At 42.6% G+C, this 13,898-nt stretch overlaps 2 protein-coding genes across 4 annotated transcripts in view; one reads left to right on the plus strand and one right to left on the minus strand.

Annotated features, from left to right (window-relative positions):
• The window catches only part of LOC127595906 (moesin-like), a 29,279-nt gene that overhangs the window by 2,340 nt on the left and 13,041 nt on the right, over positions 1-13,898 (plus strand). The gene's annotated exons all lie outside the window — the stretch shown is intronic.
• zc4h2 (zinc finger, C4H2 domain containing) lies at positions 1,932-13,337 on the minus strand. The gene is made up of 5 exons (XM_052058261.1): positions 13,121-13,337; positions 10,211-10,382; positions 9,628-9,800; positions 6,442-6,604; positions 1,932-2,598 (listed from the first exon to the last, which is right to left on the minus strand). The coding sequence occupies exons 1-5, from the start codon at positions 13,171-13,173 to the stop codon at positions 2,485-2,487; spliced, it is 675 nt and encodes a 224-aa protein (XP_051914221.1). The 5' UTR covers positions 13,174-13,337; the 3' UTR covers positions 1,932-2,484.

The following is a 13,898-nucleotide window of genomic DNA, read 5'->3' on the forward strand; positions in this document are numbered from 1 at the left end:
TTGGGAGGAACTATTTTGTGGAAATATGCGGGTCACAGCAACCTGTGGTCGCCTTAGCAACTACGAAGGAACGTGGAGTTGCCCTGGCAACAGATGAAATGAGGGGTTACTGTGACAAAAACACTACAGGAACTCATTTAGTAGGACCTCTGTGTCCTTTTTCAGACAGATAGCAGCAGGCATGACAGGCGCAGGATCTGTACAGTGTAAGGGACAATGTTGAGGTGGAGTCAAATATATCCATATGACTTCATTTTTAATATGCTGGATACACTAACCTGATTGTCACATGGAAACCCAACTATTTGCTCCATACACCAAATACTGGATGTTTCATTAGTAAAATGTGGCATCCTCCATAAAAATAATACAGTGGTTGACGGCACCATATTATTGTGGTTATGTCGACTTAGTTGAGGACTGTATCAAAGATTACTTTTCGAAATTTGAATCAGCTTTACAATATCTATTTATTCAATGTACTGTCTTTCAGTGTTGAGTCAGATCTACTCTGTATTTTTTTTTTCCCAAATCAGTTGAAGTGTTTGTTGTACCAGTTTTGGTGCAGTCGCATGCTCTGCAGTGCCACTTTAGTTGTCTCGTTCGGGGCAGCATGCTGAACTAGTAAATAGCACATCTGCTGTGGGTCTAAAGTTGGAGGCTCAAAACTCAACTCCAGCCTTCCTGTGTGGAGCATGATGAACCCATTGTTTCTTGTTTTTTTTCCAGCCACAGTGGTCCCGCATTTGTCACGGGGTTATGTTCCAAAAAAATAAGGCGCGATAGGTGAAGTCCCTGAAGAAGGAAACTTTTTTTAAAAACAATTATGTTTTAAGGCTGTCTCACATTTAACATTCTCTCACGTTTATTTTTCTCTTGTTTAAATACAAAGTTGAAACCTTTGCAAGAAAAACAAGTGTACCGCGACCCTCGTGAGGACAAGAGGTTCAGATAATGGATGGATATTATTACTCTTGTTTTCATACAGGAACCATGGCACAGAGGAGATGGATTCAAATTTGTCTACGATACCTTAGTCAATTAGGATGGAGAATACAATGCGTGATTGTACGCTGTAAAAAAAAACATAATTCAGAATTAGGCTGTAACAAGTACTGGAATTCAATTAAGACACAATAGAGGATGTAAGATATTAAAAAAAGAGCATACAAAATTGCCCTTAAAAAAAATCTGCAATAGAGCAAGTCCACGAAAGGTGAAGCGTAGTATAGCAAGGGGTCACTGTATACCAAAGTACCTCCTGCCTGCCAGAGACATGCGTGATAGTTTTTTTGAAGACTGAATTGTTCATAGTTGTGTGACTGCGAGTTGTGGTTGCTGGCGATCAGTTCTGGGGGTACCCCGGCTCCTCTAAAAATTCAGCTTGAGAAAGGCTGAGTCAGCCGCGATCCTAATGAGAACAACCTCTATAGAAATGGATTGATAGAAGCCTTTGGACGTTCAGTAAACCAGTAGAATCTTCCTGGAGGTCGAGGGCAAATACATTATTAATTCAAAGATGTTACATGGATGTTTTCTCCAGTTTGTTAGCAAGATAATCATAAGATGAAAAGATCATTGGCTTTGGTGGAGGTTCACTTTCTGCAAGTGTACCATTGTAGTTAATTTTCACAGAGCCTTGTTCTTTCCCCATCCACATTTGACCATCCTGTTTAACTTGGCTTTGTCGCCTGCTCACTGCCGGTGAAACGAGCATACGTGGGCCTGTGAAGGCACTCTGCCTTTGATTTACACCACACACACTGTGTGTGTCTTGGAGGATTGCTACTAGAAGAACAACTTTGGTCAGGTGGTACAGCCACACAGATAACAAAAAGAATACATTATGTACCTGAGTCCAAAATGTTTGGGTTGAATTCTGATATTCTGAGGATGACAACGTTTTCCTAATATGAACAACACAAAATGTGTACATTTTTGTACAAAAGAGACATTTATTTTCATATCACCGTATTAAAACTTAAAGCAAATACGTCTGGCTGATGTTCCCCATTTGGGGCGGTGGTCACTTTTACATTCTAAACATAAAACAACAATTTTAAATTCAATGTAGCAATTAAACCTATTGGATTTCATTTTTGGCACAAAACACAACTGACAACAACCACAGAGGCATGCATGCAATGAATTAAAGAACAAACGGTATATTATCTGAGGCAATAAACATGACAAATACCAATGGCTGACTGTTTTGTTCTATTATTGGAGGAACACGATTGAGGGATAATAAACATAGTCAGGAAGTCATACAGTTACATATTAACACAGGAAAAGCACAGATAGAAACACAATGTAGATATGACCCAATCCTGGGTCAGTGGTAGACTGATATCGAATAAGGAACAGTACCAATAATACATTTAGCCAAACTGTGTAGGAATCTTCCTTATTTGTAGCTCCATCACTTATGTGTGCACGATCAGCACACTGGGCCAGTTTGTCATAAATTTAGTAATTGAGGTTCTACTCATCCGGCTTCCTCTTCGGCTTCTTTGGGTTGCGTGAGCGGCTCTTGGCCTTGCACAGGGGACAGATGGGAGCATTGCGGTGAATCTGCTGGTGGCACGACAGGCAAGCCTGGAGTGAGGATAAAGGAGACTGTTTTTAGTCTGAAAACACAGACATTTGAAAATGGGTCTTAAAAGTGCGAAAAAACACCGTTACTCTCCGTTTACATGCAGAAGCTGAAGAGACATGTTTAACGTTCAATACAGGGATGCGCTAGTATATATTTAGAGTGATAGCACTTCTCTAGCAAAGTACAGTAAACCCCCACTGACATCAGTTACAGTGAGCGATCAACTTAAGCAGGGGTGGCCAACCCGCGGGTCACGAGCCGTATGCGGCTCTTTGGCTGGTTCATCCATCCATCCATTTTCTGGACCGCTTAATCCTCATTAGGGTCGCGGGGGGTTGCTGGAGCCTATCCCAGCCGTCTTCGGGCAGTAGGCGGGGGACACCCTGGATCAGTTGCCAGCCAATCGCAGGGCACACAGAGACGAACAACCATCCACGCTCACATTCACACCCAGGGACAATTTAGAGCGTCCAATCAGCCTACCATGCATGTTTTTTGGAATGTGGGAGGAAACCGGAGCACCCGGAGAAAACCCACGCAGGCCCGGGGAGAACATGCAAACTCCACACAGGGAGGCCGGAGCTGGAATCGAACCCGGTACCTCTGCACTGTGAAGCCGACGTGCTAACCACTGGACTACCGGGCCGCCCTGGCTGGTTCAATGCGGTTCAATTAAACAAGGCACCAACTTCACAGAACGTACTTCGTCAGCATATCATCAATCCCGTTACTTGATTGACATAGAGAGCAATCAATCAGATGACTGTATCACCGCTCACGCGAAAACTACGGCGCTAAGTGCTCAGCAGGTCAGCGAATTACCTCTGATTTTAAGGCAGCGGTGCCCAATGCGTCGTCGATCAGAATCGCCCGGGAGCCAGCAAACTGCTCCCAGGTCGACCGCAAGGGTTGGGAGGAGGAAATGCGTGGGGAAAAAATATTTGTTTGTTTGTATCTTGAGTTTTCATTCAGTTTCGCCCCATTCCGACTGTTGCTCATCGTAGTGTGCGTGCATGTGTGCACGAGTACACTGGTGGGCACCCGCCTGAGTGCGTAGCGCTGCGTGTGTATGTATGCTTGCACGTGCGTGATCGGGTAATTCGTGAGAAGTTTGTCCCTTCAAAAGTTGATCTTTGGCCAAAAAAGTGTGTGTGTATGCATGTGTGTGTGTGTGTGTGCGCGTGTGTATGTGCATGCGCGTGCACGAGGAAGGTTATGATGTGGCTCTTAGCAGTAACTAATTTTAAAAATTGGCTCTGTCTCTGAATGGTTGGCCACCTCTGAACTAAAGAGTCATCTGTGATCTGTACGAGGAAAAAAAAGTGAGTCAAGCGAAACCCACGTCTTCATTGTTCAACTTCGGCAGAATTTTTTGGATACCTTATCCTTTATATTTCACTGGGAAAAAACTCACCTATTTGCTGTTCAGGCCAAAGCAAAAAACCACTTTGCCAGTATCTACAGGCAATTACAAATGTTTTTGGGCCATCAATTACTTTACAAATTTTACAATTCCTATCCCCATGAACAGCGGTACACCAACAAATGGAATCCAAAGGACATTTTTCTGATTTAGATTCCTGGTGGAACAAGCAACTGTTACCCACATACTAATTAAGACGCTTGCATTAATGATTCATTTTTTAAAGTAAGTTTTGTTATGACTCATTTTCGCAGGTCAGTTTGATTATAGATTGACTGATTATATTAATTAATAGAGAGGTGGGTGAATGCAAAATAATGAATACGAGTACTTTGGGAAGCAATAGACTAACTACAACAAACCCATAATTATTAATAAGTAGAAAAAAAACCCTCACGACATGCTTAGTAGTGGATACTCCTTCAAACTACACAAACAGAGCAATTTCCATTTTGAACCTTATCAAAACATAAAGAAACAAAATTGAGAACAATAAAATTGTTACGTTTTTCCAATAATTGAACGGCGTCCCAAAAAGCTTCTTTGGGCTACCTATGTTAGCAGGTCGAGGAGAGCCACCACAGGCTCGGTAGCGATCGCAAGTGACGAACTTCAGCTGGCTACTTTTGCCTGCTAAACACATTACTGTTTTGCTCCTAATTCAGTAATTACAGCCACCATGTCGGCGAATACGATACTCTTCCCTTAAGTATCACACTCTCGAAGGGATTAAGAGAAGTAATTAACAGAGGGAAAGACCGAGAAGCCATGCTAAATGCTTAGCTAACCTAATTTAAAAAAAACTTTAAACAAAATAACCATAAAACATAAAACAAGAAGACATTGAACCCGCCGCAACGCACCGCACCGCGGCCGGCGCCACCGCCACCCATTTAGTTTTCTCCCTGCTCCGGACTGGGGGGGGGGGGGGGGGGGGGGCGCGCCTCCTCCTCCGCCGACGTCCTCCTCCGCCCCCGGTGTTTACTAGGCCCGTGGTGTTCATCAAATAGTTCGCAAATTTTTTTAGATACATCAATGGATGCTATTTTCTTAACATTACGGTACGAGCATGCAACTCTAACACAGAAAACGCAGATCGCGGCCGCCGCCATGTTTGAATGTTGTTGACAGACAACAGGGAAAACGACGCACGCACTCAACCTGAATATGGCGAAAATGTAGAGGGTTGTTCGAAAAAAATGCCGACAGTAAAGTTTTTTTTCGACGTAGAAATTCTCGGTCAGTCGGGTTACCGGAAACACACTACCGGTACTTTTTTTCCCTACGCCTTATATAAATATTGTGACAAAGTATTTTTTTTCCATAGAACCCAGCACGAGCAGGTTCTATGGACAACGCAAATATCAGTCAGGTTGTTTACTTTATGCCTGCATTATACTGTATATCCAGTATTGGAACCAGTCAAATTTGGTGACTGATTTTAAAAGGGAAAAAATATTGACTCTCAAAGTGGGTCACCATCTGCAGCCTGGGGCAGACCGCCATTTCTGAGAACAACCCATTTGTTTCGTTCTTCTTCATGATGCATTTTTTTGATTGGTGTGTCATACTCTGGGCCGATTTAGAATCCAAAAAAACCTGGAATGTTTTAAGATGTCTTTTGCCTTTTTGTTTCCTAAAACATGCTTTGTGGGGTTGGAACAGATTGTCATTTCAAATCATTTTAGTGGCGATAACCAATTTAATATTACAAGTTTGGTCACAAAACAATGTAAACTTGTTAAGTGCCACTGTATTTGAGGTTTAAAAGAACAGCGGAATATACAGTATTACAAGATCAAAGGGTCAAGTCATAAATTCGTCATAATAATATATCCTAAGTGCCAGACCAGTCTAAACATAGCATTCTGATAAATATTGCGTTTGTGGAATATGAATCTAGCAGTAAAATCAACCAGTTTTTATCCATCTCACAGGGCAGCCATTTTGCCACACCTGTTTTGGTCATGTAACATTTGCAAGCTAGTCGTGATTTGTTGTTACCTGAGTGCTGAGCAATTGTAATTGGGTTTCCCTGACAGTTTCCACCGGATCCCGGTGGCGTTGTTAAATAACTTGTGGAAATGCGAGAAATGGACTTCCATTCCACTTTTGCGACATACTTCTATATCGCCATGTCTCGTGTCATTTTCTTGAGACAGCACGTGGCCACTCCCTGGGATGGCGTAAAAACAGGAGGATTTTGCTGCTCATTTCATATTACACAAATGCAATATGAATCAGAATACTGTGTTTAGACTGGTATGGCCCCATAAAATGTATAATAAAGTTTTGACTTGACTTCCCCTTTAAAGTCCAATTAATTATTTACAAACGCTCTAATTAATTTGACTTCTTTCAAATACAATACCACCCAGAGACGTGTTCCCCTCTTGAGTGCTTTCGGGCTGGCAGATACCTTCATGGGTGGTGGTTGCTGTCTGAAGGTAGCAGTCTGACGGGCATCTTGTTTCCGGGATACCTGAAGCTGCTGTGCCGCTGCAGCAGCGGCAGCAAGAGATTCTGGGATGGCTGGCTCATGTGGCTCCTTTTGCCACTCTGCTTTTTGCTTCTCAAAGTAACTGTCGAAGACAAAGACAAGACAGACAGCGCTGGCTGTGAGTCTCATTTGCAGGATCTTACAAACCCTATCCCATCACACATCAGGAGCATTAACACAAAAGAAAACATACTCACACTTTTTTTTCCCTTTTTTGAATATACAATTCTGAGCCAAAGTACAGTCATATTGAGAGTGTTTGTCTGAGTTAATGTGAGTGTCTTTGTGCATGGGTGGGAGGGCATGGGGAAGAAAAATTTCCACCTTGGTTTTTATGCCAGACTGGCGAAATCGCCCCCCCAAAAAAGGTGATATCCTATTTCATTATGCTCTGGTTTCTCTCAGAATGGGTTTGTGATGGAGTACAATTCACTGAAGAACAAATCTAATAGGCTGGCTTTCCTTTAACCATATCCATCAACGTACCACGTATTCACGCATTTCATGAACACGACGCACCTCAATATTTCATGTTCAATGAATGTTCATTTAATATGTATTCTAAATTTCAAACTGCTCTTCTTTGCGTTAGAACTCATTTCATGCAAATGTGTCACTTTCTCTCAGAGTATTTGAAAATCCTAACACCCAACAGGCGTATGAGATGTGATTTCATTTGCTCGAAAGTTGCTCGATCACGACTTCAGTAGGACAATTTCAATAGGCACTAAAAAGGTATCAAATCATTGCAGAATTACTTTTCGCATAGTGAGATGTACCACTGAGGAGTCTGAGAGCATCGTGGCACTAAGAACAGAATAGAAGTGATGGCCAGCAGCCTTGCGGTTAGAAACACACTGAGCTGATCAACAACCGATCGATGATCACAGTTTCAGCCAGCAGCGTACCAATTAGAATTTGCAGGAGATGTTTTGTTAAAATGTTCCCAATTAATCCAACCACTAAACAAACTCTTTAGATAAACAGTCTGCAGCTGAACTGCTCCACCCGACATCCACCAGACTCCCATATGGCACACCTTCTTCCTCCTTCAAGCAGCATTGATCTGCTCAACACAACTCTGTCACAGAAACAGGAGCTAAGAACACTCACAGAGAAAATCTTTCACCGCTTGATTGCAACCCTCCACAGAGTGGTGAATATAATAAGGGCAGGCTTTGGAAATTAGTGCAATAGAATTAGGGATGCACGATAACTATAGCACCACTTGTTATTGAAGTGATATTGGGGGGAAAATGACAGCATGAACAGGTCAGATTAAAAAAAAACTACCAGGCTGGGCGCTCCAGAGATCGGACGATGGAAAGTGATGATGACTGAGACGACGTACCTTTTCATTTTTAACTGTACTTTTACCTTAGTTGCCGGTTCCTAAAATCGTGCAGACTTACAGCAATCACCATTGGATTACAGTGTTCACTGACATGTTCCAGGGACTTTTCACACCACTTTCAACATCCTGGATGAGACAGCGCAACCGCCGTGCACCGTTTTCAGGTCTGACAGGTGCTCTCGGCAGCAGAATGAATGTAAACAACAGCAAAACACTTGAGCTGAGCTTTAGCTAAGCTAAGCCCTAGCCACTCAAACCTCCACTGAAAAGCCTCTCCGCAGTGTGGCCTATAATCATGATTTTAAAAAAGAAAGGGGGGTGGGGAACCTTAGTTGACTTCAGGCATGCAGCTGGACAGTCAAATGATCCTTTTATTTTTATGAGTCATAAGAGTGATGATTTCATGGCTTTTTTTGGACAAAATGATCACTCTGAGAGCCAAAATTAAGTACCTTCTGCCATCGATTTTCTCAAGTACAGTGTCCTTGGAGTACATAATGAGTACGCCAAACCAACATGGGTTTTGCCTGATCAATCCTTCAGCGCTGGATTTTCACACCTCAACTCAAATTGCTGGTTAGATCGAATCATTACTCATCTATTAAAGGATGCTCTACCATTAGTTGGCACTGTTGTACTTAACGCGCTAAATTAGTCTGTTGGCAGGCTGTATAGCACAGTAATTTCAAGTGATTGTAATCAAACCTTCACTGACAAAGCTACTTTTGACTAAGCTTTTGATAGACCCATACACAATCTTCCTTTGAAAAACAAAAGCAATTGCCAAACAGTCACTTCCTACAAAACAGTGGCTTACGAGAACACATCATTGTGCTGGGACACCACTCGTGACTTCCTTGTTATGTGAAATAAGCTCTAGTCGCTATGATGCTCTTGTTATATCTTGATACACGATCACACAATATACTATCTTGTTCTTTTACTAGTGGACAGAAGGACCTACTTTGAATTGGTTTCTCTTTTCCCGGAAGAACATGCTTGGAACACCTCACGAAGGAGGCGTCCAGGAGGTATCCTAACCAAATGGTTGAGCCACCTCATCTGACTCCTCGCCGTGGAAAAGCAATTGTTCAACATTGAGTCCCTCCCGAACTTCTCACCCTCTCCGGGATAGACTGAGCACCATGCGGAGAAAATTAATTTCATCTGCTTGTATCCAGGTTTTTGTTCTTTTGACTCCAACTCACCACTCTTTTCATCACAACAGACTGATAAGAGTCGGCATCACTGCAAACGCTGCACCGATCTCCTTGTCGATCTTCGGCTCCATTCTGCCCTCATTCGTGAACAAGACCTTAATATCCTAAGATACTTGAACTCCTCCATTTGAAGCAGGATGTTAGCCTACTTGGAGAGAGAACTCCACCCATTTCTGACTGAGGTCCATGGTCTCAGATTTGAAGGTGCTGCTCACTTTCCTTCACACTTCACACTTGGCTGCGAACCGCTCCAAAGAGCTTTGGAGATTGCGGCTTGATGAAGCAATACCAATACGACATCTTCTGCAAAAAAAAGCAGAGATGCAAACGGCCACCATCCAACACCCTTGTCCCCCTTCAGGTGATGAAGGGGGACTCACGTGACCTCTTCAGGCTGTGCCCGGCTGGCCGGGCCTCCAGGTGCTTGCAATCAATTCCCACCTCCAAGTCTGGCTCCAGTTTTTATATGAATGTATGTGTGTGTGTGTGTGTGTGTGTGTGTGTGTGCGCGCGCGCGTGCGTTACACTGACTCCAGTGAGAGCTTTTCCTCTTCTTCATTGAGGTGAGGGAGTCTGTGCAGTCCTAAAGTCATCCTCAGCGCATCAACATGCTCCTTCAGAGGTTTGTACTCATCATGCAGACGGCGAGTTGTTTCTAGCAGCTTGTTGAGGTCATTTTCAGACTGCTTGATTGTGCTTTCCATCTTTGGAAAAACAAAAATACACCAAAAATTCTGAACTGGACAAATGCAATGCTGTATGTTTGGAAATGTTCATGTTTATTCATCCGCAATACACCCATGCTTCTCAATTGTTGTTTTCACAAAGCAATTTGTCTTCTTTTATACCTATGTAAAAATTAACTGAAGACGGGCTATCAGTGTTATACCTGACTGAGGTGAATGAAGTTACATTCAGTAGAATAAAAAAGGTTGAAGTTTGTGAACTTGTTCATATTTTGGGCAAATTGAATGGGATGTATCATGTATTTTTGCTGAATAAGTTCATTTTAAGATTTGAGCTGAACTTTGAATTAGATTGCATAGAAAATTAACTGCAAAACTGCATGCTGTAATGATAATGGTACCACTCTGTAATTGTGGCACATACTCACCACATTGATATCTGCATGGATGAGCCGGAGCTCCTCCACGTGTGCCATCTTCTCCTGAAGGAGGAGATCCATCTCTTGCTTGTACTCTTTTAGATGCTTCTCTTCAGACTCCAGAGCCTCAAACTCAATCTTCAGGCGAGACTTGATCTTCTGCATTTGGACTGTTTTGTTCCTGTTGGCACAAGAAGACAACACCTAGCTCATCTTGTTCACAAGCAGAAAACCAATACCAGTAAATGCCACCAACAAGGAAAGTGATGCACAACAAATGCATTGGGATTGGCAATTAATAGAGTAATCAATTGAATAATCAACAAGATAATCGATTCTAAAAAGACTACGGTAATTTGTCACAGCCCTAGACTACAGTTATGTTGGAGATCTCAATCTTAGACGCAAGCCCCTCGTCAACTGGAAAGTTTTGATTTCAATTTTTTTTTAACTGAGAAAAAAGGGATTTCCATGTTGGGGAAAAAACTGAATGGTTTTGTTGTGTTCTGGTCTTGCTCATGTCACCAGCAAGAGCAAAACAGCAGCAAAAGCCAACTAAAGACACACAACCAATACACACACTGTGTATCGAGCCTACAGTGCTGTAAATAAAGTACCACGTTCTCTGGTTGCTATTGGCACCTTCCTCTCCTGGCCCACATTACTCGTCCACCTGGCCATCGATGCATTGCTCTTGATTGGCCATCGATTTTAGTCGACATTGCAGCGGATATTTTCCGTTGCTATACAGAGAGAAAAGAAACTGCAAATGTCTCCACCATTCCACTACACTGATCCCTTGTGATGTCCTCGCACACTGTGTCCATTGTATGCAGCAGGGACCTGTGGTTCTGAACCCAATGTTCATAAACTGTCCACTTCCAAGTGGGAAAAAAAAATCCTCAATTGAATTGAGCACCAAATAGTACGTGGTAGTCGCTCCATTCTTTGAACATTTATCTAATGCCCCAAGACTTCTTATATGGCGATCATGGTATTCTGTTCTTGACTAATTTTGACAAGTGGCCAAACAGTTAATATGGCGACTTACACAATAAAATCAAGCTGTCATGTTTTGGAAAATGTGCTAAATGTGGGCTCATTATGTTAACTGGAGGCTCCTTGTACATACCCATTTGCAAAGATGAACTTGGACGCTTGAGACGTACACTACTAAGACATTGGAAATTTGATGAAATCTGTGAGAAATGACATTCTGTTGTGAACAATTGCAAGGTGGCTTGGGAATTTGTCCACATTATTTTGAGAAAGTAATTTCTGTTTCAAGCAAAACCAATTGCCAAAAACCGAATACAAACACTCAATGGCTACATTAGTCTGTATTTTGGTCCATCATTGCATTTTACTTTATTACACAGGAGTAAAATAGGTAAAAGGGAATTCTCAAAAGTATTAGCGTTCTACCTTTGTCATGTGTAATATGTCTTACTTGAATTTCAATGAAAAGAAGACAGGCGTGATACTGTTTGGTCCCAGAGGCCCTTGTACATCCCATCCTGTAGACTTAGGTCCTCTGTCTCCTTATCTTAAATCAACAGTCTCAAACTTGGGTCTTAAACTGGACAGTGATTTTAAAATTGACTGGCTAATTGGTGCCGTTGTTAATCCAGCTTCTTTCATTTTAGGCAGCTGGCTAAAGTAAAACCTCTCCTTCCTCATGAGCACCGTCAGACCGTAATTCATGCCTTAGTCACATCCCGGCTCGATTACTGTAATGCACTTTACTTTGGAGTCAGGCAATCCTCCATTAAGCGTCTCCAGTTGGTCCAGAATGCTGCTGCTCGCCTCTTGACTGTTACTTGTAAGAGGGAGCACACAACTCCTTCTCTGGCATACCTTCACTAGCTCCCTATACATTTTAGAGTTCTTTTCAAGATCGTATTATTTGTTTTCAAATCTTTAAATGACCGCGTGCCACCTTACCTCTCTGAGCTCATCCGCTCCTACACACCGGCCCGGCACCTCAGGTCTGCGGACCAGACATTATTCGAAGTACCAAGAACAAACAGAGGCTCAGATGGGATTGTGCCTTTTCTGTTGCTGGTCCCTCTCTCTGGAATGACCTCCCACTGAACATTCGGCAAGCCCTCTTGCTGCCCATCTTTAAAACCCGCCTCACAACTCACTTGTATTCTTTGGCATTTGACTTGGCATGACTCAGACTTGATCTTAGTTTTACTGTTTGGTGCTTTCTACTGTCCTTGTTACTGATTTATTGCTTTATTGTTGTATAGATGATAGTTGCTCCATGTACAGCACTTTGTATGCAACGATGGCTCTTTGAAAGTGCTCCATAAATACAGTTGAGTTCATCATATCGCTCTTTGAAAGTGCTCCATAAATACAGTTGAGTTCATCATATCACGCAGTTATTACAAAATGAACTGTGTTTTTGTATGAATGAAGTGTTTTTGTAGAGTGCCCTGTATGTACTGTATTAGCGTTGCCTGCAAATAATCCAAAATATTTATATTACTGCATACAAAAATATTGTGGACCAGTCAGCCAGCGAGCAGTGAATGGACAGTGAGTTCCTGACAGACTGCTGTTGGCTAATTACTGTAGCTAGCTCGACCGCAGCACTGCTTAGCAACGCACACCTGGTATCTTCCTACACACGTGGAATGCTTACGAACGTACAATTGTGTCAGCTGCAGCCTTTGTGCATCCATGCAATGACGCCAAGACGTGTTGAAAATAAACAAAGGCTAGCTTTGTCCGTTTAACGGAGAATCAGCACACCACTGCTAACCAACTGCTAGCCCCCGCTAGCTAATAGGGTAACAAAGCAGCCAGGGGGACTGAGGGGGCTCTTGCTGTTGTTGCAGGAGGTGTTGCATTCGCTGACCTTTCGCAAACGTCATGCTTTTTGTCGTTTTATGTGTTATCCAGCCTTACCGTACTTCCAGGATGTTTTCTAACTTGCACATGATTTCTTGTTCGTCCGTCATGATGAAGAAACCCCTTTGCTCGTCGCCCAGCTGGTGTCGCCGTGTTGCCCGGTGGTCTCTCGCTAGATTTAAATAAATAAATACAAAACAATGGCCGACGTGACGGCGCACCGGAGCGCGCTCGCTCAAGGTAAAGCCGTGCCTGAACCGGGCAAGGAAGTAGTCTTCCCCCATGTCAAAGCGGTTGCTCATACCACAAAAGTTGTTTATGGTACTGTACAACACAAGTCAGGTAAAATATTAAAAGAGGGCAAAAGTACTCACATTCTAGATCTAGAGGGACAGAAAAGAGACGTCAAAGTAAAAAGTAGAAGTAGGCTTACGAATTCTACTCTAGTAAATAAATCAAATTGTAAACCTCTGATATAACAACACAAAAAAATCTTTTTTTTCAGAATAGGTAGCGAGTTTTTTAACTCAAGAAGAAAATAAAAATATTACAGAGGTAGTTCTGTTGAGTAGGAAGATTGCTCCAGCACGGTGATCCAGCACGGTGATGTTGTTCTTTGCCAGGAACTGCCAGATGCTCACGGCATTGTATTGTTGTGGTGAAGCAGATAAACCAGGGGTCTCCAACGTGGTGCCCGCGAGCACCAGGTAGCCCGTGAGGACCACACCAGTAGCCCGCCAGTGCTAGGATTGTGATTTGCTCGTAGAAATTATGATTTAAAAATGCAAACATGGGCAGTATTATAGATTCTATAGCTACCTATTTAGCTATCTAA

Source organism: Hippocampus zosterae, chromosome 1 (assembly GCF_025434085.1).
Source record: "Hippocampus zosterae strain Florida chromosome 1, ASM2543408v3, whole genome shotgun sequence".
NCBI lineage: Eukaryota > Metazoa > Chordata > Actinopteri > Syngnathiformes > Syngnathidae > Hippocampus > Hippocampus zosterae.

Excerpts from the sequence above, each read along its gene's own strand:
- zc4h2 (XM_052058261.1), bottom strand. The coding sequence starts at position 13,173 with ATGACGGACGAACAAGAAATCATGTGCAAGTTAGAAAACATCCTGGAA. Across the intron at positions 6,605-9,627 it reads GAGGAAAAGCTCTCACTGGA|TTACTTTGAGAAGCAAAAAG; the intron begins GTCAGTGTAACG and ends TGTCTTCGACAG. Across the intron at positions 2,599-6,441 it reads AGCAACCACCACCCATGAAG|GCTTGCCTGTCGTGCCACCA; the intron begins GTATCTGCCAGC and ends TCCTCACTCCAG.